This window comes from Lygodium microphyllum, chromosome 14 (genome assembly GCF_053477565.2).
Source record: "Lygodium microphyllum isolate KBCC chromosome 14, Lygodium_microphyllum_v1.1.10, whole genome shotgun sequence".
Taxonomy (NCBI): Eukaryota; Viridiplantae; Streptophyta; class Polypodiopsida; order Schizaeales; family Lygodiaceae; genus Lygodium; species Lygodium microphyllum.
Window position 1 is genome coordinate 127,039,938 of NC_141148.1, and position 27,154 is coordinate 127,067,091.

The 27,154-nt window shown below is 45.3% G+C and overlaps 1 protein-coding gene and 2 pseudogenes across 15 annotated transcripts in view; 2 read left to right on the top strand and 1 right to left on the bottom strand.

Annotated features, from left to right (window-relative positions):
- LOC148026089 (cell growth defect protein) overlaps positions 1-26,828 on the bottom strand; it is a 68,305-nt gene extending 41,477 nt beyond the window's left edge. For 3 of the 15 annotated variants that reach the window (XM_087693333.1, XM_087693337.1, XM_087693338.1), the window contains exons 1-3: positions 26,613-26,828; positions 26,332-26,520; positions 26,148-26,247 (exon numbers count right to left, since the gene is read on the bottom strand). In XM_087693333.1, the coding sequence (XP_087549459.1) occupies positions 26,149-26,247; positions 26,332-26,520; positions 26,613-26,693 (369 nt within the window). In that variant the 5' untranslated portion in view covers positions 26,694-26,828 and the 3' untranslated portion in view covers position 26,148. Of the gene's footprint in view, positions 1-19,578; positions 20,122-25,885; positions 26,038-26,147; positions 26,248-26,331; positions 26,521-26,612 lie in introns of those variants that run through there. The other 12 variants (XR_015693185.1, XR_015693186.1, XM_087693329.1 and 9 more) reach the window with 10 other exon arrangements.
- LOC148026090 (uncharacterized) lies at positions 20,446-21,331 on the top strand (annotated as a pseudogene).
- Positions 23,472-25,154, top strand: LOC148026091 (uncharacterized; annotated as a pseudogene).
- Positions 26,829-27,154: the final 326 nt, after the last annotated feature.

Sequence of the window (27,154 nt, forward strand, 5' to 3'; positions counted from 1 at the left end):
GTGCTTATGTTACGCACATTTGGGCACTTAGTGTGTGTCGAGTGTGAACACCCCTACAACCCTAAGGTTTAAGGGTTGTACTTTGTACTTTCAGGCTACACTCATTCAGTCTATTCTCTTGGGTGTCGTGCTTCAACTCTGTTTTCTCACTCTCACACTGTCTACTGAATCCCAGCTGTACCTCGATCCTCTGCTCTCACATTTGGTATCAGAGCTCAGCTCTGAACTCAGCTTCAGCCTGCAGTCTGCTGTCTGCAGTCCACGCCAGTTCCGCTCCAGCACGTCTGCCTCCAGCACGTTCGCCAGTCACCACCAGTTTGAAGGGCAACGCCAGCTCCAGCCCCACGTCAGCAGTCAGTCTGCCCGTCGTCAGTCTCGTCAGCAGTTAGTTTCGTCAGCACTGTCGCCAACTCGACTCTTCGCCCACGTGTGCTGAATTCTTTTTTGCAGCAGAAGGGCATAGTCCATCAGTATACTACAGCTTATACTCCACAGCAGAATGGGGTAGCAGAGAGGAAAAATCGGTCACTCATGGAGATGGCCAGATGTATGCTGAAGGCAAAGAGCTTGCCTCATAGTTTTTGGATGGAAGCAGTCATGTGTGCTTGCCATATTTTGAACAGATGCCCTACCAAAGCCTTGAAGACCATCACACCATTTGAGGCTTGGAACAGCCGTAAACCTTTTGTTGGTCACTTTCGTACCTTTGGGTGTCTTGTCTATGCCCATATTCCACACGTACTTAGAAGAAAATTGGACAACAAGGCTGTTAAGTGCATTTTTATGGGATATAGCAATGAGAGCAAAGGCTACAGACTCTATGATCCCGTTACGACGAAGGTTTTTGTCAGCAGGGATGTTTTTGATGAAAAATCAGAATTATCCTTGGCTGGTTTGGACACATATCAGGCTGCCCGTGATGTTTTTGAAGGGCTGCTGCCCATTACTTTTGGTGATTCAGCTGGAGGTTCAGAAAATGAACCTAATGTTCAGCCAGCTGCTCCTATGGAAAGTGCAGAAATTCAGCCATTGGCTAATCGGAATATTCAGCATCATGCTGAAACTGAAATTCAGCAAGAGCTTGCACACAGCCAGGATGCTAGACAGCTACCAAGATCGTATTTGCAGACTATGCAAGATAGTCCTTTGGATGCACCCATGGCTGGTCGTACTAGAAGGCAAACTCGTTTGCATGATTCAGCACATACCATGGAGTTTATTATGGCAGCAAGTACTTTTGATAATGAAGAGCCTGAATGTTATGAGGATGCACAACACAGTGTGCATTGGATGGCAGCTATGCAAGCTGAATTAGATTCTATTACTAAGAATCAAACTTGGGATTTGGTGTCCTTGCCATTTGGGAAGAAAGCCATTGGAACGAAATGGGTCTACAAATTGAAAAGAAAAGCAGATGGATCCATTGATAAATACAAGGCACGGCTGGTAGCTAAAGGCTACGCACAGAAAAAGGGCATTGATTATGAGGAGACATTTGCTCCTACTTCCCGTATGACGACCATCAGGTCTATGATTGCTTTGGCTGCACATTATGGTTGGACAATACATCAGCTAGATATCAAGACTGCATTTTTACATGGGGAACTTCAGGAGAAAGTTTATGTACAGCAGCCCATTGGTTTTGCAGTTGAAGGCTCAGAACATTTGGTATGCAAGCTTAAAAAGGCACTATATGGTTTGAAACAAGCTCCTAGAGCTTGGTATGAAAAAATAGATGCTTTCTTGCTTGGTCAGGGGTTTCTAAACAGCTCATCTGAGTCTACCCTTTACGTATGTAAAGAAGGGGGATCTATGCTGATTTTATGTCTTTATGTTGATGACCTTTTGCTCACTAGAACACATGCTGATCAGATTTCAGCATTCAAACAAAATTTGCAGCAAACTTTTGACATGTCTGACTTGGGAGTTTTGCATTACTACTTGGGCATCCAGTTCATACATAATGCTCGAGGTATTGGGTTATCACAGTCAAGGTATATTGGGCAGCTTCTTGAGAAGTTTGGCTTACAGGATTGCAAGCCAGTTTGTACTCCCATGGAACCTGGACTGAAACTGCCATTACAAGATGACAGTGATTTGTTTGATATACATACATATGCTCCTGCAGTTGGATGTCTTATCTATCTATGCAATACTAGGCCGGACATACAGTTTGCAGTTTCAGCTTTGAGCAGGTATATGCATCAGCCACGTATGTCACATTGGCAAGCTGTCAAGCGTGTTTTTCGCTACTTGCAAGGTACTCGTTCTCTTGGGTTGCTTTATGCCAAGGGGGGACCACTGCAGTTACATGCTTACACTGATTCTGATTGGGCTGGTGATTATGATACACGTCACTCCACTAGTGGCAATTGTTTCTTTCTTGGCTTAGCAAGAAACAATCCACTGTTGCCACATCGTCATGTGAAGCTGAATACAAGGCAGCTTTCACTACCACAATTGAATGCGTATGGCTTAGACACTTGCTAGCTGATTTGGATGTATCTGTTTTACTGAGTCTACTCCATTGTTCACTGACAGTCAGAGTGCCATTGCAGTGGCACGGAACCCAGTGTTTCATGCTCGCACGAAACACATTGAGATTCACTATCACTTTGTCAGAGAGAGGCTACATGCAGGTGATATCAGCCTTGTCTATTGTCCTACCACCAGTAATGTGGCAGACATCTTCACCAAAGCTCTTCCTCGTGACAAATTTGAAGCATTTCGAGATGCTTTAAATTTGATATCCTTTGGTGGCGGATGATCCTTGTACTCTTGATCACTCTTCACTCCAGGGGGGTTTGTTGGGTATTTGACTCACACCTTACTTACGCCTATGCTCATATGGGAGTGTCGGTGATCAGTAGGACACTGGGGCACTTTTTACTCTCGGTAGGAGAGGTTTTTTTCCCCAGACTTATGGTCTTATTGTCGTATGTACTTATGTGCTTATGTTACACACATTTGGGCACTTAGTGTGTGTCGGGTGTGAACACCCCCTACAACCCTAAGGTTTAAGGATTGTACTTTGTACTTTCAGGCTACACTCATTCAGTCTATTCTCTTGGGTGTCGTGCTTCAACTCTGTTTTCTCACTCTCACACTGTCTACTGAATCCCAGCTGTACCTCGATCCTCTGCTCTCACAGCATCTGACATACATCGGAATGTACTAACTCTAGACAAGAAGATTTCAACAAAAGAGACTTTTTATGAAACGTCTGTGCATGTTTACCATAAACACAATACTCAAAATCAGCATAACGAAGACAATGTAAGTAACCCAAATAAGAGAGCACTTTCACTCCAGTTTGACTCATGTGTCCCAACCGGCCATGCCACAAAGAAACACTTTGGCTACTTGGTCACGGCAACAACATGATCACTCACACTAGATACATGGAGAGGATACAAGGTATCACTTTTACAACTTCTAGCAATCACTCTAGATCCCTTATAGATTTTCCATTTCTCCATCACCAAAGGTGGTATGAAATCCATCGTCATCTAGCTGCCCAGTGCTAATCGAGCTCTTCTTGAGCTGAGCTACATACCGTACATCCTGAAGTTTAAAGACGAAACCATGCTCAAATTGCGACTGCACACTGCCAATACCTGCAATGTTACATGCATATGTTGTCCCAAGATGGGCAACACCATGTCAACCCCCTGTATAGGCAAAGAACCACTCACGATGAGGGGTGACATGAAAGGAAGCACCTGAATCGAGAATCCAAGTATGCATGTCATCATCTGTATTTGCAAGTAAAGCATGTGCACCAAAGTGAGAAGAGACAAAGAGTATGTCATTCCCACTGTCACTGTCATGAGTGACTACATTCACCTCTTCAATTTTGACACTGCTTTTCTTAGGCTAACTCTCTTTCTTCTCTTCCTTGCTATCATCTGTCTTCTTGCCCTTTCCTTTCTCTTTCTTCCATTTGTAGAAATCACGTTTAAAGTGACTCTTTTTGCCACAATGATGGTGAAACCGGCCTGTTCACTAGGAAGGGCGGTAGAGTACAACCAAAATACATAAATGCTTTCACCCAATTCACAGTCGCCCACTTTACCTGAACTTAAAAGACACAGAATCAAGAAGAAAAACAGGAAGCTAAAATGCTCTTGTTGCCACACAGACACCCTGTTGGCCCCTAAGTTAGGCGCCCCTTACAATATTTCTTTATTTTTAAAAAGGAGAAAGTACAATGGGCTGTCTTTCACCTATTCTGGGTGAAATTTGACAGCATAACAATACAATTACTGACCCAAAACAAGCCGACCAGGAGGGGAAACTCTGCCCAAGTCTGAAACTTCTAGTTGGAGTGCAGAATTGACCATTTCAGCCTGCTGTATTTACTGGTTCAGACCTGTTCTGACACCTGTTTACAACTCATACTGTTCCCTGTACTATTCAGCCCACTATAATTACTGGTTCAGACCTGTTCTGAAACCTGTTTTCAGTTCATACTGCTCCCTGCACTGTCCTGCATCATCTAGGCCAAGTGCCCCTTGACTCTGACATCAATTGGGCTCTGAATTAACCTCTGAACAGTCCAAAAACAGTACTGATTCAGTGCTGTTTCAGACACTTACTTGGTGAGGTTACCACCCTCACCTGTCCCTGCTGGGACAGCATACAACTGCTCCTGTTCCTGGAGAAAGGAGGCTCTTTGCCTCATGCAAAAACAGCATATTCCCACACAGCTGTACCTGAATCAGATGAAAGGCCCTTGATTCTGCAGCATAACCATACTGTCAAGGAGAGAAAGAGGGAGAGTAGGAAGCAAGCTCAAGCCTCTGTGCATCATAGACAAGGTAGGCCAGCTCTCAAGAGCTCTACATCTGCAGCTATCCATCTCCCTTTCACAAAATATAAGGCCCCCCATGCATTGAAACTCGTTTTTGTGCTACCCTCTGTCTCTCTTTTGGGAATCTATGCCCAAATTGTGACACATGGCATACATGTAACAATTTTCTGGTTTAAACCTTTCGGTCTAAAATTCTCCATCCTCGGTTCAAAATTTGACCTCGGCACAGACCGGAGGATTAATCCTCGTACAAAAACGAAGATAATGACGCGAAAAGATTCTGGGGTCCAAAAATAGTAACTCCCTAATTTTAGGAGTTGCTTCCATTGCATCCCCACTAGTCTTCTGACCATCTTTGCAGACTATGGCTACATCCAAATCTGTAATGTAGCTCAACTGAAAGTGAATTTCCACTGATGATCCCACATGGACTAATCTCTTGAAGATTTGTCCATCTTCACTTTGAACTAGTCTCTTCCAGGCTAGTTCTTCAGCACACTTATCCATATACACTTTCACAAGTCTCTTCCAGGCTTGTCAATCTACAGTGCCATCAGTCTCTTCCAAACTTGTACTGGACCTTAACTGTCCAGTCTTGACTCACTAGATATTCCTGTCCGTTTCACATACTGGCCATGCAACTCAGGCGTTTAGATTTCAAGAGGGATCCTTCCAAAAAGAAAAACCAAATAAAATAGTAATAAAGAAATCAACAAAAAGGTAATAGTTGTCACAGTCTTGTGACAGATGGCATTCAACATCCTTGCCAAGTGATTTACTGCGTCCCTTGCTATCAAATTTGCCTTTCTGCTATGATCTGCCCCTAGTATGCAAAGCATTGGAAGACTTACTGGATGCATTATTCTGCCAATTCATTTCTTCCATGAGTAGAGCACTCTTTACATCAGCATACAAAAGAATCGCATTAGAATTGCTCATAGCAGTCCTCAATGTATCCCAACTCTCTAGAAGAGTGCAAAGCAAGAACGTAGCCTTAAATTCTTCATCAATCAAGAACTTCAAGGCAACCAGCTGGCTGAAAATGAAGTTAAACTCACTCAAGTGAGTAGACATTGTTGTACACTCTTTCATATGCAAATCCATAAGCTTTTTCAGCCAATACATTTTGCTTGCAGCACTCTTCTGTACATACAGTTCTTCCAATTGAGTCCAAATAGCATATGCAAAATCCAAACCTTCAATGTTAAACAAAAAGGCATCAGAAATCGATAGCTCAATGGTTGAGCGTGCAAGCTCATTTAACTCATCCCAATCGTCTTGTTCCATATCTGTGGGTTTCGCCCCTTTTGTTTTAATCGACTTTGCCTACTTCTTTTGCAACAGGATATAGTAGCATTGTTTTTGCCAAACTGCAAAGTTATGTGCTCCTTCAAGCTTCTTTATGTGCATGAGATTACTGCTGTCACTACTGCCAGCCATGATTTTCAGCCCAAATGTGACCAAAAAATTCAGCAAATGCAAGCCCAAACTGTCATACAAGTGACTAAGGTACAAACAAGTACCAACCAGCAACAAATGACCACGTAGAAGCAGAAATTTCAGATCTGTAAGTAAATTCTCAAAAGCACCAAACCATGTGCTACAGCATTCCACAACTGATTACAGCTGTTCCAAGGGCATATACATCACATTACATGAGAAGTCCCAAGTTTTAGCTGCAATTTCTGATGTACATGTACCCATGGGCATAAAATTTGACACGCACGGTCAAAAGCCCAAAATTTTTGTGCTCAAAGCATTAACCATACAGTTGAATTGGATCGTTGAATTGGATCTAACATGCATAGAATAGGCCAATTTTGCCAAAATAGAGAAATTTCAGCAAAACCCCCAAATTTCACTGACCAATCTGTCCCAATTGCATTAATACATGTTCCCAAAAGTATAAACTCGGCAAAATTAGCAAAATTTCACAAAATTTTGCAAAAGTCCCAAATTTTTCGGGTCCAAATGTGCATCAATGTCAGCCAATCTGACTCAGCTAAACAGGATTTCACCAATACGATAAAAGCCCCAAATTTTATGGGTCCAATGTTGAGAAATTTCACTCAGATGAGCAAAATTTCAATAATTTCGACGAAATCCCCAATTCAAATGAGCACAATGTCTGCAATTTCCGACGCAAATGCCTCAATTTTGTATGAACAGTACTCAATTTGGAGAAGCCCAAAATTTTTGGGCTAAGATTGCACAAATCTGACCTTTTGTGCTTGTGCGCGCAAACCTCGATTAGAGAGAGGAGTTTGAAAAAAGATTTTTTGAAGATAAAAAAAATTTTGGATGACATGTCTGTTGACCCGTCAAGACTGTCCTCGCCCCGCTAGTCCAGTCCGTCGCGCACCCCGCTGAAGTAGCCCACTGGTCGCCGTCTAACGCCTGGCTGCCGTCTCCCGTCCACTATTCGTCAATCGCCACACTGCCACGCTAGTCAACACCCCGCTGCGCGATGCTGCACGCTTCCTCCCTGCTCGACTAGTTGTCGCCCTGTGCATCAAACCATTGCCTGCTCGCCCAGCCTGCCGCACCACTGCCACACACATGTTGGTCACTTGACTACTATCCGTTGCCCAACTATTGGTCTTCAGCACAACCTGTGTTGAACGAGCCTTGTGGCTCGAGCAGCTTGTGCTGTGGTCTCAGGAAGCTCACAAAATTTGTGCTCTGATACCAGTTTGTAGTGACAGGGAGTGCAAGGATCAAGACCAGCATTTGCTACCAGCAAAGAGTGAGAGTGAGAGAGAGCAGAGTAGTCAAGTGAGCACGATTTGTGGCTACCAGCAAAGAGTGAGAGTGAGAGAGAGCACAGTAGTCAAGTGAGCACGATTTGTGGGTACAATGACGAGTGTACCACTTTAGATTTTTAGTATATATATATATATATATATATATATATATATATATATATATGAAAGTGCAAGTGCTAAGGGTGTGTTCACACACCGAGCACATTTAAAAGGCACAAGGGCCTTTATTCCCAACAATAAATAGAGGAAAATCAATAAAATCGGCCAACTGCTGAGCTGGCCGACCTGGGAAATCTAGCCGATTGCATTTAATGCAGTCCAACTACAATAAATGCAGTAAAATGATGACATGGGAGGCCAAAAAATTGCAGCAGTCTAGGGAAAAATCAGTAACTGGCAAGGTGGCACAAACACTCAAAATGCATACTAAATGTAGGAGAAAACATAGTCAAAGCTCCAAATGTCCCTATTAGACTCTAACTAGGGCTCACAACTAGACAAAATAAGACAAGCTAACAATTACAACGAAGGAGTGGTCATTCGCTATGTGTGAACTATGACCTTATTACCAAGATGTTGGAGGATTGTGAGTCTACGACTCTTCGAGAGGAGGCCTTTCCACAAAAGACACAACATCATGCTACACAAGATGAGCTTGATTCTATTGAGTAGATTAAAATATGAAAGTTAGTTTCACATCCACCTAGATGGAATTATCAATGTGAAGTGGGCCTACAAGACCGAATATTTGCCTGATAGCAACATGGACAAGCATAAGGCAAGGCTTGTTGCCAAGGGTTTTACTCAAAAGACCCGCTTAGATTACTGAAACCAGCCTTCCTTCTTGGAATGGGTGGTGATAACCTGATTTAAGAGTTAATTACAGCAATAAATAAATGCACATAAAATTAAATACACACTTTACCATAACATTCTTGGACAGTAGACACCCTGTTGGCCCCAAAATTGGCGCCCCTTGTGGTATTTCTTTAGCTTTCATTCAATTGGAAGGAGTACAACTTGAGATTCTTCAATCTCCTCCTGCTAACCAATTGCTCTTGCTGTCATAAATGTCCAGCAAGCCTTTTGGGTCATTTGCCCCTTGTTTCACCCATGACTTCTTCTCCAATTTGACCCTTGGCTGGCCAAATGCTGCCCCAAATCAATTCAAGATGGGCTGGCTCTTGAAATTCCTTGATAATCTTCAATTATCAACTGCTGATTTCAGTCCCTTGAGCCTTCAATCTCTAGCACGGATCCCAAAGTGGCTGCTAAACCCTAATTTCTGCTGTGAATTAGGGTTTACTACAGAAATTACAGATCAGCCCACCAAAAATGGCTGAGATCTCCTCCGAATGGCTGAGAATTGCTGAGAATGGCTGAGCATGGGCCGAAGGAGATGAGAGAATGCTATAGAGAGAGAAAATTTTGAGATTTGTCGTGAAGAACTGATCAAAATCAATTGTTGCCCTGCTGTACCAGCCCCAAACAGATGCACCAACAACAATAGGAGCATCAAAGACTGTGATCTTCAAGAGAAAGTGCATCAACAGCAATTGTCAGCTTCCCAAGGTCGAGAATATGCAATCTCCATCACCAAAACGGTCTCCAATGGTTGGGAATTTGCCCCAAAAGCTGGCAGCAACAGTCCAACACCTCTTTCCAACAGCTCCCTAAATGAAAAAATGAGATTTCCCTCTCCCTTCAGCCCTATTTAGCCTTTTCCCCACTTGCATGGAAAAGTTTTGCCAAGTGGCAGCTTTTTAATCCATTTTCAGCAATTTCCAGCCATTTAATTAATTTTCAGAATCAATTAATTCTGAAAATTAATTCAGCCCTTAATCCATGCCTAGAAAATTGACCTTGCCCATCCAAAAATTAATTGGCTAGGCCATTTGCAACCCAAAGTGGTCTCATGCATTAATTGACCCTTGGACAAGCATTAATCCATTAATTAATGCCTAGTCCCTAGAATCACCACTGACACTTAATGGCCAATTAATGGTCCTGGGAGCAAACTGACACCAAAATTCACCTAGAATCTAACAAGTGTAATTTGTTACAACTTTTGCCTTTGACACCCATCTTTTTCACAGGGTCCTTCGGTCTTCAACTGTGAGAAAGTAGCTTGCACCTCACATGTGCAACACATGTGCATCTTTTAATTGCACATTTGATTAATCCTTTAATCAAATGTCAATTAAATATAAGCAAAGCATCAAATTCTCACGTCCTCGTGACAATTAAGACTTTTGCTCCAAATGTTGGAATATCCACTGTTTGGACTATGTTACCTCTTGCAACCCAATGATTGGCATGTGTATCAAGTGGACGTGAAGTCCACTTCCCTGAACGACATCTTACAAGTTGAGAATTATGTGGATCAACCCCTAGGTTTTGGTGTGCCCAACAAGGGGGATTATGTGTATCACTCGCTTAAGGCTCTCTATGGTCTGAAGCAAGCCCCTCCAATTTAGTATCTATGGATAGACCGCTTCTTCCTCAAACATGGCTTCTGATGCTCAAATCATGATCCCAACCTCTATTTTTGGGCTAAGGGTCAAGTTTATGTTTCTTATCATCCTTTATCTAGGTAATCTCATTGTCGCATAGCCATATAAAGGAGGTGGAGCATAGATGGGAGATATTGAGTCAACAGTTTGACATGACAAACCTTGGTCTCCTCCACCTCTTCTTTGGTCTTCAAGTTTATCAGCTACTTTAGGCATTCTTATTTTTCAGCACATATACATCTTTACGCATTTAACGGAGTTTGACATGGCTTCTTGTAAGCCTATTTCTTGACCCATGGAAGCTGAATCCCAACTTACAATAGCAAACAATCCCCTTAAAAATGCTACCCAGTATTAGTGCCTCATTGGGCTTCTCATTTCCATCATCTGCACTTAACCTGACATTTTTTTCATGTCAGCCTTGTTGTCTTCCTTCATGAAGACTCCCCTTCAAGCTCACTGACAAGCTACTTTCTACATCTAGTGATATCTTAAGGAGACCCAATCCCATGGGATTTTGTATCGAGAGGGAGCCACTCTTACAAGTTGGACTAGTTGTGGCAATGTCAACTCTTAACATTCAACCATGAAACCAGCCTTCCTCCTCAGATAGGGTGGAAAATAACTTGATAAAGCACTTAATTACAGCAATTCACAAATTCACAAAATTGAAAATGCACACTTTACCACTTTAATCTTGGACATTGGACACCATGTCGGTCCCAAGACTAGTCCCACCTTTCAATATTTCTTTAACTTATATTGCAAATGGATGAAGTACAACTGAGATCCGTTGATCCCCACTGCTAATCCAAGTGCCTCTTGCTGTCTAAACTGATCAACAAGTCTCCAAACCAATTTGCCCCTTGGTTTGCTTGGGGATTGGCGATCACCCCGCTCCTTGAAAGAAAAATTTTAGTCCTAAATCTAATTTTAGCTAGCTGGCCTCTTGAATCTCCTTGAAATTCCTCAATTTCAACTACTGGAATTCAAGTCCTATGCCCTCAATTTTGAGCACGCATCCCGAGGCAGCTGTCAAAACCCTGATTTCTTTTGTAAATTAGGATTTACAATAGAGATTGATTGAAATCTCTTCCTTTGATGGTCCAAATTGTTGGAAAATGCTGAAATAACTTGAGAGATAGCTACGGGAGGAGAGAGAACGTTGTAGAAAGTAAACCTTCAAGAGTTTCATCTCGACAAACATTGAAAAACTACTGCTACCCTGCTCAAACAGCCATGGAAGCTGTCACCTACAACTTAGGACCACCAAAAAGACTATTGCCCCTTCTTGTATGCCGTCACCTACACTAGAAGGACCTTGGGTTGTTATCATCTACTGCTAGAGGGCTCCAAATTGTTGTCACTTGGTTGTATAACTAGTCCATGTTGGCTGCAAAGTACATTACAACATCTCCTTGCTCTCTAACAGCCTCCTTTTCTCTCACAATGGCTGAAGTAGACTTCACCTGCTCCTAAAAACGTTTTTTCCAATTGCATGGGCAAGTTTTGCCAAGTGACAACCTTTTAATTTCATTTTCCAGCATTATCCAGCTTATTAAATTAATTTTCAAAAGGTTATCACTGAAAATTAATTTAATAATTATTCTAGTACTCAAAAACTTAATTTCACAAGCCAATAATTAAATTAGCTTGGCCAATTTGTCTTCCAAGTATCCCTGGGCAATTATTGACCCTCAAACTGGCATTAATTAATTAATTAATGCATCCAGTGACATTAGTGGATGCCCAATAATTGAACTAGGCCTAGATCTAACATCGGGTACCACCTAATACCTATCAGGCATAACTTATTACAACTTTTGCCTTTAACACCTACTGCATTCTCAAGGTCCTTGGCTTGTTACCATGAAATAATTGCCATGTGCATCACATGTGCTAACAACCTTGCACATTTGATTAATAATTTAATTAAATGTTATCGACAAGATTAAAGCATCTCAAAATTTTGCCTCTCTGTAACACACCGAATTGGCTTTCTCTCTTGGATGGGCAATCTGGTATTCCCACGTGCTTGTGAAGATTCAACATTGGATTCCCCCATGTGGGACCTACCTTACTTTGGGTTGATAGTCAATGTGCTCTTGCTCTTGCAAAGAACTCGGTATTTCATACTTACACAAACCACATTGAGAATTCAATACCACTATGTTCCAAAGCAAATTTAGGAGTCCAAGTTGGAGTTGGTTTATTATTTTACAAGCTATAGCAAACAATGCAGCAAATATCTTCATGAGGTTGTTACTGTTAGCAGTCATGTTTGTGATGCCTTGTCATATCCTGCCTGTGAGCCTCAGTCTGAGTCAGACGAGGACATTAGGAGCTCTAACATGTCTGTCATGTGTTATGATGGGGGAGGCTAGTCACTCTTGACTGGCTATCTTAGGATGTGTATTTCTTTTTGGCCTCTTTTAGTGGGCAGCCACTGGCTGCCCGGCCACTTTTTGGTCACTGTTGTGGGGCGCCCATTTTAGGGTTTGCGCCCATTTTAGGGTTAGGGTTAGGGTTTGTCCGTTGCCTATTTATTGGCAGCCCCCCTCCCCACTTTATCACTTGTCTTCTTGCAGATTCCGACACTCCTCCCCCGTGGTGGTGCTGCCATCATCATCAGCCTGATCTGGTGCCCTCACTGACGCTGTGGGCTGCGTGCAGGGACTGATCAGTCTCCTTCCGCCTTCCCGTTTGTATTCAGCATTCATTTCAGTCAGTGCAGATTTCTCTTCCTTATTTTCTGCTTTCTCTCTCTCTCTCCCTCCGTGTTCGTATTCCCTCTTCCGCAGCGCACTCTCACATGGTATCAGAGCAGAAGGAGAGTACACGGAGCTGAGTTTTACGCGGGAGAACACCCACAACCTTGCGTTTGCTGGTCAAGACGTCTCTAACAGCTGAGGCGTCACCTTCTGCACCATCTTCTTGATCAAGGCGGCATGTTTTGGTGTCACATCTTTGCGTTTGTTGTTGGCGTCATCCCCAAATTTGCGTTTTCAGCCTAGGCGGCCCTCCTCCAGCTGGGCGACACTCCTCCAGCCTGCGCCTTGCTGTTCTAGCTGTTGTTCCATCTTCAGGCGGCTCTTTTCCTGCTGGCGACCTATTCCCAGGCTGCGTTTTGAGGCAGGAGGCTGTTTTTCTGTGGTGATTGCATCGTTACCATTTGCGTTTGACATCATCCTTGCGTTCTGTGCAAGGCAGCCAGCTCAGGAGCTTCTGGTGTTTGTGTCTCGACACCGGCAACCTTCCCTTGTTGTGTTTTGGTGTTTGCAGATATCGAAGATGTCTTCTCATCAGTTTACGAGCTTTGATGACTCAGATGACGAGCTTTTGTCTCGACACTCATCTGAATGGAGGCGTGATTTCTATCACGAGGACCGTCGTCCGGAGTCTATTCCTCTTTCCTGTCCCCCTTCTATTCATGTATCTTGGCAAGCCCCTTCCAGTGGGCCGAAGATGCAGCCTTTGGTACCCCCTGTACAGGTACCCGTACTTCCTCAGCTGCCCAAAGAGGACCGGTTGGATAGCTCCAACTTTTCTCTATGGTCCTGCAAGGTGGAGTGTATCTTGGACTCCTTCGATCTTTGGGAGCTTGTTTCTGTTCCTATTCCCCGGCCTCAGGTGGATCCCGCAGATGGGACATCTATGGATCGTGCAGCATTATGGGATCGGCTCAATTCTAGAGCCAGATCTTTCCTCTTTCTGAGTTTGCAGGATTCTGTCCTTGTTCATGTTCACAGGTTGAAGACTGCAACAGACGTGTGAAGAAAGCTCGCATCTCTCTACCATCAGAAGACGTTTGCCTACCGGATATCTCTCGAAAAGAAGTTGCGGATGCTCGCTATTGATGATAGTCCTTCCATGAAGGACCACATCAACAGATTACAGGATATGAGGGATGAGCTTGCATCCCTCGGTCGGACGATATCTTCTGAAGACATGGCTATGATTCTTTTGACTCAGCTGCCATCGCCTCGGTTTGATGTCTTCTACACCAGCCTTCTTACATCGAGGACCCGTGAGAAGCTTCTATGGGAGGAGCTATCCCCGCTTGTCTTGGAGCATGATGAGCGACTCAGAGAGGTCAGTGCTAGTGGATCCGACTCCACTAGAGCTTTTGTTGCAGGTTCGGGAGGACAAAAGAAGAAGAAGAAGTCAAAGGCTAAGCAAAAGGACAGTTCTTCAGGATCTGACACAGATTCAGAGAGACCGAAGTGCCCACACTGTGGGATAGGGACACATCCCGAGGAGCAATGCTAGAAGAAAAACCCTCACCTTCGTCCGGGAGCGAAGGGTGGATCTACATCGGAGCCTTCTTCTACCTCTACACCAGCTGTTACCCATGAGTCAGTGTTCCTTCATATCCATGCTTTGGAGGAGGATCCTTCTTCCGTGGCTGCAGTGTCTTCTGCGCAGCCTTGGTTAGTGGACAGTGGTGCTTCGAGTCATATGACTCCCCGAGGTGATTTGTTACAGGATCTCCGTCCATCAGAGGGTTCAGTCACTGTTGGTGACATTTTATCGGTGCCTATTAGTGGTGTTGGCACATTGCCTTTGTTTACCGACCGACCTTCGAGCTCCTTTTCACAGGCCCTACATGTTCCGGATTTGGGCCTTCCCCTCCTCTCAGTTTATGGTCTTACGAGGCTTGGCACACGAGTGATCTTCACCGAGCATGCCGTTGTTATTGAGGATTCTCTTACAGGAGCTGTCTTATCTACAGGTTGGCAGGAGAGCGGGCTTTACAGGCTCCATTCCCCTTCTTTGATGCAAGGTCCTCCGAGGCAGTCTATTGCTCCACCCGTTCCCGCTTGTGCACCTTCTATTCCACAGGTTCCTTCCCATCCCCCACCCTCTCCTCCGGTGGTTCCCTCGTACCTCCCATACCTTTCAGAGGGGGACGATCTCGGTGATGCGGCTGTGGATTCCCTAGCCCCTAGTGTTTTAGAGGGGGGTTCCCAGGATTGTGAGGAGCTCCTTCAGCAGCAGTCTACATCGACGGACTTCATCGACATTGGCATTCCTCTTGCCACCCCAGGATCTATTTCCTCTTCGGCCTTCAGCCACATCCAGGATCTGAGAGGGGGTGTTAGCAGTCATGTTTGTCATGCCTTGTCATCTCCTGCCTGTGAGCCTCAGTCTGAGTTAGACGAGGACATTAGGAGCTCTAACATGTCTGTCATGTGTTATGATAGGGGAGGCTAGTCACTCTTGACTGGCTATCTTAGGATGTGTATTTCTTTTTGGCCTCTTTTAGTGGGCAGCCACTGGCTGCCCGGCCACTTTTTGGTCACTGTTGTGGGGCGCCCATTTTAGGGTTTGCGCCCATTTTAGGGTTAGGGTTAGGGTTTGTCCGTTGCCTATTTATTGGCAGCCCCCCTCCCCACTTTATCACTTGTCTTCTTGCAGATTCCGACACTCCTTCTCCCCCGTGGTGGTGCTGCCATCATCATCAGCCTGATCTGGTGCCCTCACTGACGCTGTGGGCTGCATGCAGGGACTGATCAGTCTCCTTCCGCCCTCCCGTTTGTATTCAGCATTCATTTCAGTTAGTGCAGATTTCTCTTCCTTATTTTCTGCTTTCTCTCTCTCTCTCCCTCCGTGTTCGTATTCCCTCTTCCGCAGCGCACTCTCACAGTTACCACAATATTCCATGCATCATCACACGCATCTCCTTGGCCTTCACACACTCCCATATCTGAAAGGAGATACTAGCATTTCTTGGATCCATGTTGTTCATCTCCTAGTTGTGAGCCTTGTCAAAGTATAATGGAGATGAAGGAGCTTTGGCATCCTTTCATGCATGTGCATTTCAGTTTCCAGCTTGATCATTTATTTCCTAGCTGTGTTCACATTCCCATGACTCGGTTCATTTCAGTTTTGCACGGGTGGCAGGCTGGCGGCAGCATATGGGCAGGTATAGGCTGCATTCACACCAGATTGGACCTATTTTTTATATTTATGGCAGGTCAGCTGCATTTTCGTCACGATGATGACCTGGACCAGGTCAGCCAGTTTCCACCCTCCCAACTGATGTCATCAGCAGCCTATCACTCATTCCATTCAGTCATCTCCAATCTCCTGTTCACAGCCTACCATTACAGCTCTCTGCCTGTTCCATCACCCCCACTAATGCATACCAGCAGTGTGCAGGGGTTGAACACCGTAGCTTTGTCAGAAGTGGAGCAGCGGTGAAAGCATAAACATGTGCTGAAATAAACTGCTGAAACACAAGACAAAAAGAGAAAAGAAAGAACACGATACAGATGAGAACTCAGATGTATGCACGGGAAATGGAATCCATATATCTGAACACGAGACAGTCGCATACAACAGTGAGTCACTGGCTGCGTGGGCACTGGCACTGGCTCCTCTCTCCACAGAGTCTGCAGATGGTGAAGATGAAGTGACTGACTGAGGAGGAGCCACTGAGTATAAATAGGCTGAAAAAGTGGGGAGCAATAATGCTGGTCGGACAGCATTAATGCTGGCCGACTGGTGCATAAAATGTCCCACTGGCATAAAATGCCACACCAGAAAAATACCTAAAATACCTAATAAAAATGCCCAGCCCAGATCAAGCTCAGACTCACACATGAGCTGACAAATACTCTGCTAACACCCTCTCTCAGATCATGAGTGATCTGATACAATACAATAGTACAATGAAAAGGGATCAGAAACTATACAACATAGAACCACCAAGTAGAACCATGGATACCCAAGCAGTGGGTGATCAAGCCACCACCAAGGTGCCTCGGAGAGAACCTGATGTCGATGTCGATCGTACCAAACACCTGAAAATAGAGAAGATCATAGAATGTCTCTGTGTCCATCATCAATGTCTCGCAGTAGCATACAAGACCATCCTGTCAAAAATGCCTCTGAACATAGGTGACCATGGATTCCCCACCTTTGGCCAGACCACCAAAGTATCCCCTCATGTGAGCTCCAGACGAAAGCCTCCCGCTCTCTGTCAGATGACCAGCTCATCATGAACCTGGATGTCAATCCCAGCTCCAGGATTTGATTCCACCAGACTGAAGTCGATGCGTCAGGGACGTCCCTCTCTGGAACCTGTGCACCTGTATAAAAGTATAGATGAGGCGCGGCTGCCCCATCTGAATACCCGCTCACACTCCCTCTTTGGCACAAGAGAGTCGTGAGGGATGACCTCATCACCACCACTAGAAAGCAGCCGAGGAAGGGGCCACCAAGCCCTTTCCGCGATCCGAAGAAGAGGATCCCTTCCGCGCCTTGGACTTCACCTTGGTCGGAGGATCGGAGTCGGAGTCTGATGAAGGAGAGGACTCATCGGTAGAGTCAGCATCCCGCTTCGTCTTCTGCTCCCTCTTCCTGGAAGCCGCTAACTTCTTGCAGTCCTTCCGCAAATGTCCCTTCTTGCCACACTGGTAACACTGGGCCTTCGACTTCTTCTTCCCGTCACCCCTCTCTGAAGCTACATAAGCCTCACCTCCATAATGTGCCAGAAGCCGCCCCTGTAATCTCAAGGATGCCTCATGCTCAAGAAGCATCGAGGTCATATGTGTAAAACTGACAGGAGTCGATGATGTCTGCACCCGCAAAGCATTGGCCACTCCATCAAACTCCAGGGGGAGCTTGTAGAGGACCGTCCCGACAAGATGCACCTCGGGAAGAGCAGATTGCATGTGCCGAAGCTGGTCCTGTACCTGCGTAACACGAAGAAGAAAAGACTGAATAGTATCTTTCGGCTCAAACTTCATCTGCTGGAGCTGGCCATAAAGTGTGACGGCCCGCATGGTGGAAGGTGCCTCGTACATCTGCTGCAACTTCTGCCATACTTCAGGAGATGTCCTACAGGAGGTAACCGCCGGTAAGACCGCTTTAGAAATACACCGAAGCAACGCCGAGTAAGCACGGGCATCGTCCGAGTCCCATGTGAGCACCGCTTCCTCATGATTGTCCTCATCAAAGTCTTCAGAAAGAGGAAAAGGACGGAGAGGACGAGGTGTAGCTCCACAGACGATGTACCATAACCGCTTCTGCACAAACCAAGCTTTCATGACAGCACTCCATGTGAGATAATCACGTCCATGTAACTTATCATCAGTGGAAGTGCACGAAGGAGCCATATGGAGAGGATAAGAAGAGAAGTAGAGAAGAGATGGAATTTAGAGAGAAAACACAGCCAAAACACAAGCACAGACTACAGAAAATGAGAGTTCACATGCAATAGAACCCAAAATCTGATCAATAGAAGACAAAATCTGCTGCAGAAAGTCAAAAAAATCAGTTAAAAACTGCCAAAAACAGAGAAAACGGCCTGAAGTAACAGTCACCCAGCCACGAGAGATGCTGAATCAGCAAAACGCAGGCTGTAAATTGGAGAAAAACAGGTAGAAAACTGTCGCCAGCAGCTGCAGATGAAAAACGCAGGCAGCAGAGGGTGCGTAGGCAGCAGAGGGTGCGGAGGCAGCAGGCGATGGCAAAACTGCAAAAAACGCAGGCTGAAAACAGCCCCAAAACAGGTCGCCTGGCTGCAACAGTAGTCGTCTGATCAGCAGGGGTACAAAACAATCCTAAAATCAGCAAGAAAACACAGCAGAAACACAAATCCTGAAAACTGATACCATGTCAGAAGTGGAGCAGCGGTGAAAGCATAAACATGTGCTGAAATAAACTGCTGAAACACAAGATAAAAAGAGAAAAGAAAGAACACGATACAAATGAGAACTCAGATGTATGCACGGGAAATGGAATCCATATATCTGAACACGAGACAGTCGCATACAACAGTGAGTCACTGGCTGCGTGGGCACTGGCACTGGCTCCTCTCTCCACAGAGTCTGCAGATGGTGAAGATGAAGTGACTGACTAAGGAGGAGCCACTGAGTATAAATAGGCTGAAAAAGTGGGGAGCAATAATGCTGGTCGGACAGCATTAATGCTGGCCGACTGGTGCATAAAATGTCCCACTGGCATAAAATGCCACACCAGAAAAATACCTAAAATACCTAATAAAAATGCCCAGCCCAGATCAAGCTCAGACTCACACATGAGCTGACAAATACTCTGCTAACAAGCTTAATACTCAGCTTTACTTTTCAGATCAGTGCAGTTTTGTTCCTTCATTCTCTATGTTCATCTTCTCCCTCTCTTCCCTTTTCTCTCCATATTGGTGATTCTCTTCTTTTGCGGACTCTTGCAAGCTCAAGCTTGGACCCAATTGGCCCTATGGCCAGGTAATGAACTTGATGTCCAACCTCTATTATTCCATTTGTGTATGTATGGCTTGTTTCATGTCATGTGTGAGGCCCATGCTAGATCTATGGGGGCATCTTAACGGTGCTCAGACTTCTGTTGCTCAGACTTCAAAGCTCACCTACTTGACGTTCTTATTGTTTTTCACAAAACAAAACACATATGGTCCAATCAACAAAGACTACAAGCATTTATTTGTCATATGCAATCTATTTTGCATTTTTGTGTTTTGAGCAAGTCCCAAGTGTCAAAAGCCAGAACAGATAAGTCTATTGTAATGATAAAAGTTTAAAAAACAGTACAAGACTCCCCTCCTGAGAGTACCTTGCCTATTTAAGGAACTAACTAGTTTATTGTAAATGGGGGACCATGAATGGTCTTCCTCAATCAATTATGCTTTGCCCTTGTGAAGGCCCAAAGTGTGATTACCCTTCAGTGCCAACCAATCCTTGTCTCTAAATAAGCAAATGATATATCTGATTCACAGATGCACGGACTAACAACAATCATCCTTGATTATCCAATTCTGCCAGAAGCTATCCTGATTTAAGGGGGGGAATCTCAAGAAGACCAAACTTTATTCGCTTTCTCAATCACCCATCTCTTATCCTCAATGATCTTATGATAAACCTGATTGGCTAGTCATTTCAGGAAATGATCCAAGTGCACATAAACCCAGTCCAACCATGGGGATAAAGCCTGAAATATAAGTAAAGAAGAATGTCACCAAAGGGATTCCTCCGAGCTGGTCCAAATGAGCCGATAATTCTGAGGAAAGCTGAAAATATTGCCAGATACAGCAGAAAAAATAAACCTTAGACTGACCAAGAATGACACAACCTCTCTTTTTTTTTTTTCGTAATGGATGTTATATTTATAAAGTACTAAACGACAAAAGAGTTACAAAAGTCATGGCAAAGATGCAGAGGAAATTGCCATATGCTAGGGAAGTAAGTCCTCCCGAGGGAGTAAGTCAAAGTGCCGAATGAGATCTATCTGCCAATGCAAGAGAATGACACAACCTCTCTCTCTCTCTCTCTCTCTCTCTCTCTCTCTCTCTCTCTCTCTCTCCCGTCAGTCCACCACATCACAACGTCCAATCATGTCACTGTCGGGAGACGTCACTGCCCCGGCCTGTCTCTACCGTGTCACTGTTCCTCACATACACTGAAAGGGTTACCCTCTATTCTGAACTCTGAATCGAGCTCCCCCACAGGCCCAACACAAAAAGATGGAGTTCACCCCCAAAATGGAGAAGGTCCAGATAGAGCAGATGATTACAATGCCATCAACAAAGTCAAGAAGGAGTATGGCAACGGACTGAGCATAGTAAACAGGCAGCTGAACGATAAGATTAAAAAGCTAGAATTGAAGATAGAAGCCCAAGATGGGGAGATTCAATCACTTAGGCAGCTACTGACTGACATTCAGCTCAGCCCCAAGCTAGAGGAAGGAGAAATTCAACCTAGCATTACCGAGGAAAACCCAACAGCAAGTAGAGGAGGCGGAGCAATGGATTCAAATTGCAAAGAAGGGGAAACACCTAGCACACGCACCTACAACAACCATAATCAATGACACATTGGAGGAGGAACAAAAAAGGAAAATGAGAGCACTCCATGTTCGGGTGACGGGGCTGAAGATGCATGAAAAAGTAGATGAGGACACCAAGGTGCTATACACATTAATGAATATTAAGAAAGACACTCGTCTCCGCTTGGAGAGTGGGCAAGAAAAGCACAGAAAGGGAGAGCTCAAAAGAGCGTGCACTCATTCTCCGCTTCCCCACCATGGAGGCTAGGAGAGACTTCCTAGCCCAACGTTGTACATTGAAGGGGACCGGTGTGTTTTTGGGTGACGATCTCATACCAGCCCAACTAGCCCACATGAGGGAGTGCATGCCAAAAATTAAGGCAGCCAGGGAGGAGGGCAAACTCGCCTTCTACAAAGGAGGGAGAGTGGTAGTCATGGAGAGGCGCCACAAATGATGGCGTGAGACCTATGGGACCAGCCTTGTAGTGGGAGTTTGGAACTGTAATGGAGCCCTCCGGCCCCCAGAGACCCGCGCGGGACCCCGTCTAGGCCCCGGAGCAGCACTAGACCCATCCCCCAACTTTGCCATCCCGACCCCTCAACATGTCACGGGGCAGCCCAACACATCACGGAACGCAACACGAAACGCGACACGGCACATAACATGGCACAAGATTCACCCAAGGGCCCATCTTGAGGGCATCACGTCATTTTCATAGGTAGAAAGCATGTACAAGATCACCGGGGCTCAGCAAGGGACTATGTCACGGTGGGTGGGTGGAGCTATCAACGCGCTACAACACGACGCCAACACCGTGGGGTGAGGGAGCTACCAAGATTGAATGTGGGAGCTTTTGAGGAGACATTCAGAGGGAGAGATACAGTGTTCTACTCAGAGACACATCAGGGGCCACATACTACACTTCCACGAGTGACAAGCCATAGGTGGGAGTCAGCTTGCAGGAAGGAGACACGCACAAACCACAGTAATCGCGGGTCAGGAGGAGTGGCAGTGTTAATCAGAAACGCACTTTGCATATTGCCATATGCTATTTCCCCCCTATGACGTCCCGATACGCCCACCCAAGGGGCAATCACCATATGTGGCTTTGGATAAGGATATTTGGGAGTTCTCGAAGGAGGGAGAGGTTATCTTACTAGGAGACTTTAATGCCAGGACAGCCTCCCATCAGGTGTCTTTCTTTGATGCATCTGAGGAGATGCTACACGAGCAGGATGTGTCAGAGCTACAGCTGGAGAGGACGTCTCAGGATATGGGGGAAGTCACTGAATATGGGAGATACCTTGTGGAGATGGGCACAGCACACAGGTTGGCCATTCTCAATGGCCTGGCTAGATACCCCCTAACCGGCGCCTTCACATGTTATCCTCATCGATATGGTGCCAGCACAGTAGACTATGTTCTTGCCCCACCGACGCTGATATCTCACATCCAAGACCTCTCAATATCCCCACGCCTTCTCGGAGTTACAATGGATCATGCCTACCTATCATTCACCATCGACCTCCAATTCACTGACACGCAGACCCATCATGCAGCTCACCGCCACCCGGGATACCTCTTTACCAGAGAGACAGAGGATACCTATGAGGCAGAGATCCTTAGACTATTACATGATGCAAACCCCGACGTTCCATTACAAGAGCTGACTCAGCAGTTCAGTGAGGCCCTACACATCGCTACAGGTGTAGCCTTCCCACACTCACGACCCACACGGAGAACCTCCACCAGGGGGACACCTCGGAACTACTAGTATGATGATGAGTGCTGTGAGACCAGCGCACAGCTATAGAGAGAGAGAGCACTCAGGTCCACTACCCACAAACAGGCACAGATACTCTTTAGACGCCTCACAAAGAGGAGGAAGAAGAGAAGATTATTGGCCCAACTAGAGCGAGACCTATATCAGTTATTCTTGAGCCAAGACTCTAGAGAGGCTTGGAGGCTTTTCAGAGAGCATTGCCTGACCACACCTATTACGTCCACCGCTGTATGCGAAGAGTATGCAGCTAGTCTCTATACTGTGGAGGGTCCGCCATCTCTTCCTGACCCACTTGAGCCTTGTCCAGAGACCACCACTTTCTTTACAGAAAGTAGGGTCCAAGAGGCCATTGACAGACTTAGCAAAGGAAAGGCACAAGATCATGATGGACTAGCAGCCCAGCACTTGATCCATGCTAGAGCTTTGGTGGCAAGATTCCTAGCTTACATGTTTAACAGAGTCATGTGTGAAGGCCTACCAAAAAGCTGGAGCACGAACACTATTGTGCCTATCCTCAAGTCAAGGGACCCTACACTACCCAGCAACTATCGGACTATCATGGTTGGGCATACATACATTGGCTAAGTTATATGCTTCCATCCTTGAGCATGAGTTAGGCAGGTGGGCAAAGAGGTGGGGTCTTAGAGCACAGGGACAGGCTAGCTTTAGGAGAGGCTTTTCCACATTGGATCACATCCTCACACTCAAAGCGATCATTGAGAAGGGAAGGGCCCATGGCCGACGGACCTACTACTGCTTTGTGGACTTCCGCAAAGCCTTTGACACAGTACCGAGAGACAGGCTGATACATAGATTGCATGCCATGGGAGTACCGAAAGAGCTCAGTTGGGGTATTTTGGCACTATATGAGAGAGTTGTGGGCAGAGTCTAGACAGTTGAGGGCCTTGCGGCACCTATTTACTCCACCATTGGGGTAAAGCAGGGATACCCCCTCTCTCTGACATTATTTGGCCTATACATTGATGGGATTGCTAATTACATTTCACTTGAAGGAGATAAAGGAGCTCCACTAGCTGGCACTTGGATACCTCTCCTATTGTATGCAGATAACATTGTATTGAGAGCTGACTCTCCAGAGGGTCTACAGAGACACTTGGATGCATTACACTCCTATACTTTGGACAGTGGGCTTTCAGTGAACCTTGGTAAAACCAAGGTGATGGTATTTAATACTACACCACAATGGGTCAGGAGATCAGCACCTAAATTCACATATGGATCTGAGGAGCTGGAATATGTGGATTATTATACATACCTGGGAGTCTTATTCACATGGCCCACCTTTTCTATGCGAGAGGCAGCAGACACTAGACTGACTCGCGGATACACAGCACTAGATGGTTTGGAGAGGATGTGCTCACAGGTGCAATTCCAAGAACCCCGCACCAAGCTATGGCTCTTCGATACACTGGTCACATCCACACTACTTTATGGAGTACAGATATGGGGGCCCAGTCTTGACCACCATAGCAGATCAGGGTGCACTTATGACGGATGGAGGTCGATGGAGAAACCCCTAGTGTCCATGATATCCAGGATTATCGGATGTAAGGCCTCAGTGCCACATGAGATCATCAGAGCCGAGCTAGCAACTACACCGATTGTGGTAGAGGCCCTCACCCGATCGGTCACATACATACATAGCCTATAGAACTTACCCACACACAGGTATGCACAGTTGGCCCTTGAATCCTCCAAGCAGCTTGCCAAAGAGGGTGATACTTCATGTTGGTATGCACAGATGTCGGCCTGGTTTGAGTTGCATGGCTTTAGCATGGACAAGTTACCCCCCTTCCAGTACTCCCTTGATGCACCATCTCTTAATCTAAGCAGGTTAGAGATTCGCAAGATCATCAGAATGGATCTTACCTAGTTGGATATCAGGCGGACATGGTTGGTGCCAGGGCAAGAGCTAGAGACAAAGATGGCTTTCTACGGCGAGCATTTCCTTCATACTACAGATGATGGATTTATTGCTCACCCAAGATACATGGACACCCACCTTTCCCATGGGATCAGATATACTATTGGCCAATTGCACACCTCCTCACATCAGCTAGAGATTGAGACTGGCAGATATAGATCCATCCCATCAGAGGAGCGCATATGCCAGATATGCCAATTAGAGCCAAAGACAGAGGAGTATTATATCTGCCGCTGCCCAGCATAGTATGAGGTCCGTGGTCATTTCCACTGTCTTTTTAGAGACGGATTCGGACCACTATCCAAAATCATGGATTTTACCGATCAGCAATGCCTTGGCTTCTTTCTTCTTGAGATATGACGGCTTCGTGACATGTGCCTCAAGAGTACAGCTGCTCCAGGACACCGAGACCCTCCACAAAGGCAGCTCACAGACTTCTTTGCAAAGGAGACTCAGAAGACTTCAATACAATTACAGCCACAGCCCACACGAAAGCCTCTCTCACCGCCACAGTCCACACACACTGCACAGACAAGGAGTACTGATTGATCAAGTCGTTCAGCTTAGCCGATCCAGACGTCCTAGGCCTCGACACAGACACCGGCAACACCTTCATAAGCGAATACAGGGGATTATTGCTCGGGCTAGAGCTAGGCCCTCCATATCCACATGAGATTGATCCATTTGGAGTTCATTGTTACTAGATAGAGATCTATGTTTTACACATAGCCATAGTTAGTTTCCTTTCTTATTTTGTTTTGTGCTACATATTTTCCCCAGACAGTTGTACCATCATACACATGATTGTAACTCATGGTCTCATAGGTCATTTTGGCCTTTTGTAGACGTTAATATATCATTTCATTTCATCTCTCTCTCTCTCTCTCTCTCTCTCTCTCTCTCTCTCTCTCTCTCTCTCTCTCTCTCTCTCTCTCTCTCTCTCTCTCTCTCTCTCTCTCTCTCTCTCTCTCTCTCTCATCGGATTTCTCAAGTTGCAACTAGGCTTATTATTAGCCCCTATCTAAAGGCGTGTCCTCCATATGAAGTTTAGCAACTATTTAAGTCCACATACACCTAAACAAGCAACCAGAATTGGTTCTTAATGGTATCATGAGTAGCCTTCATTGAAAGATGACTTGCAATCATTCAAGTGATTTCACAATTCAATCAACCACTAACCCAAACAAAAACCATTCGATACATAAAAGGTGTTCTATGAAGCATGAATTGATCTGGAACCACTTTCCTGATATTAAGCTTAAATGACGTGTGTTACTTACTAGCTGTAGATCTAGCAACAAAACTAAGGCGTAGCAATAGTATACTGTATCCAACCTGTGTGCCTGGCACAGTAATATTGACCTTAAGAAACGATGTATCCTCAACTGCTGGAAGCCTACACTCTCCAGTAAAAACACCACAAGATAGCTTGCTAGATGAAAAAAATGGCATTAGGAATATGTTAATTTTGCTTCGGCTCGCTAAATGAACACATGGCATCATGATTTGCTTGCTAGATGAACAGAACGGCATTATATTTACCTTAGTTTTGCTTTGGTTTCACTGAGACTTCTTGATCTTCTGTGGATGCCTTGCTGAGGGACAAAATGCCGAGGAGGATAAGAAACGCTCCAGCGAACCACTGAATAGATTAGGTTTAGTTAGACGAATGCAAGAAGGACGTGAAATGGCGGAAGAATAGCAGAAGCTCTCGAATAGCAAAGACCTGAAAATGAAGATCCTCTCGGAAGAAAAACCAGCCGCCGAGTCCAGTCAACAGGAAATTAGAGGCGAAGCTCGCCACAGTAGCTTGCAGGGAGGTGAGGACCTTCAGGCTTTTGGTGTAGCAGCTCCACATGAGGATGTTGAGCAGAACCACGCCGCCATAGCCGCTAACTCGCATAGCAAGAGAGAGCTACTGTCCCACAGGAAGCGCCCACATAAGATTCTCTCTCTCTCTCTCTCTCTCTCTCTCTCTCTCTCTCTCTCTCGCTCGCACAATCCTACCTCAGGTGATGACATCTTTGCAACAATTGCAGACATTGCAGCGAAAGACCCGGCCACCGCAGCCCACGTCCATCCTGCCATGGCGATTAATGTTATAACTTATTAGCCTCTTGCAGTTCGTAGTGCGCTGCACAATATGAGATCAAGGCAATGGGCAGAGAGGGAGAGAGACTAGAGTGAGAATAGTTTTCCCCCCCTAAATTCGGTGAGTGCATTGAGAGACAAACTGGAGAGTAGTTTCTTCTCCCCCTTACTATGGTTAAGGAACACAAGACGAGATTTACATCGTCCCTCCCATTGCAAAATTAAACTAGCTTGTTATCATAGATACATATTTGCATGCTATGCATTTTAGGGAGATTGGCAGTGAGGCCAAATAATGAGTCCATAGTCAGTTAGACACATGGCATCATATTCATAAATAGCATTAATTGGCCACATTTGGGGAGTACATGCAAGGTGATTTGCATGGAGGCATGTTGATGATTGCACCACCTCTAGTGAGCTGATCAAGACATGTTTGCAGAAGTGAAAGTGCAAGG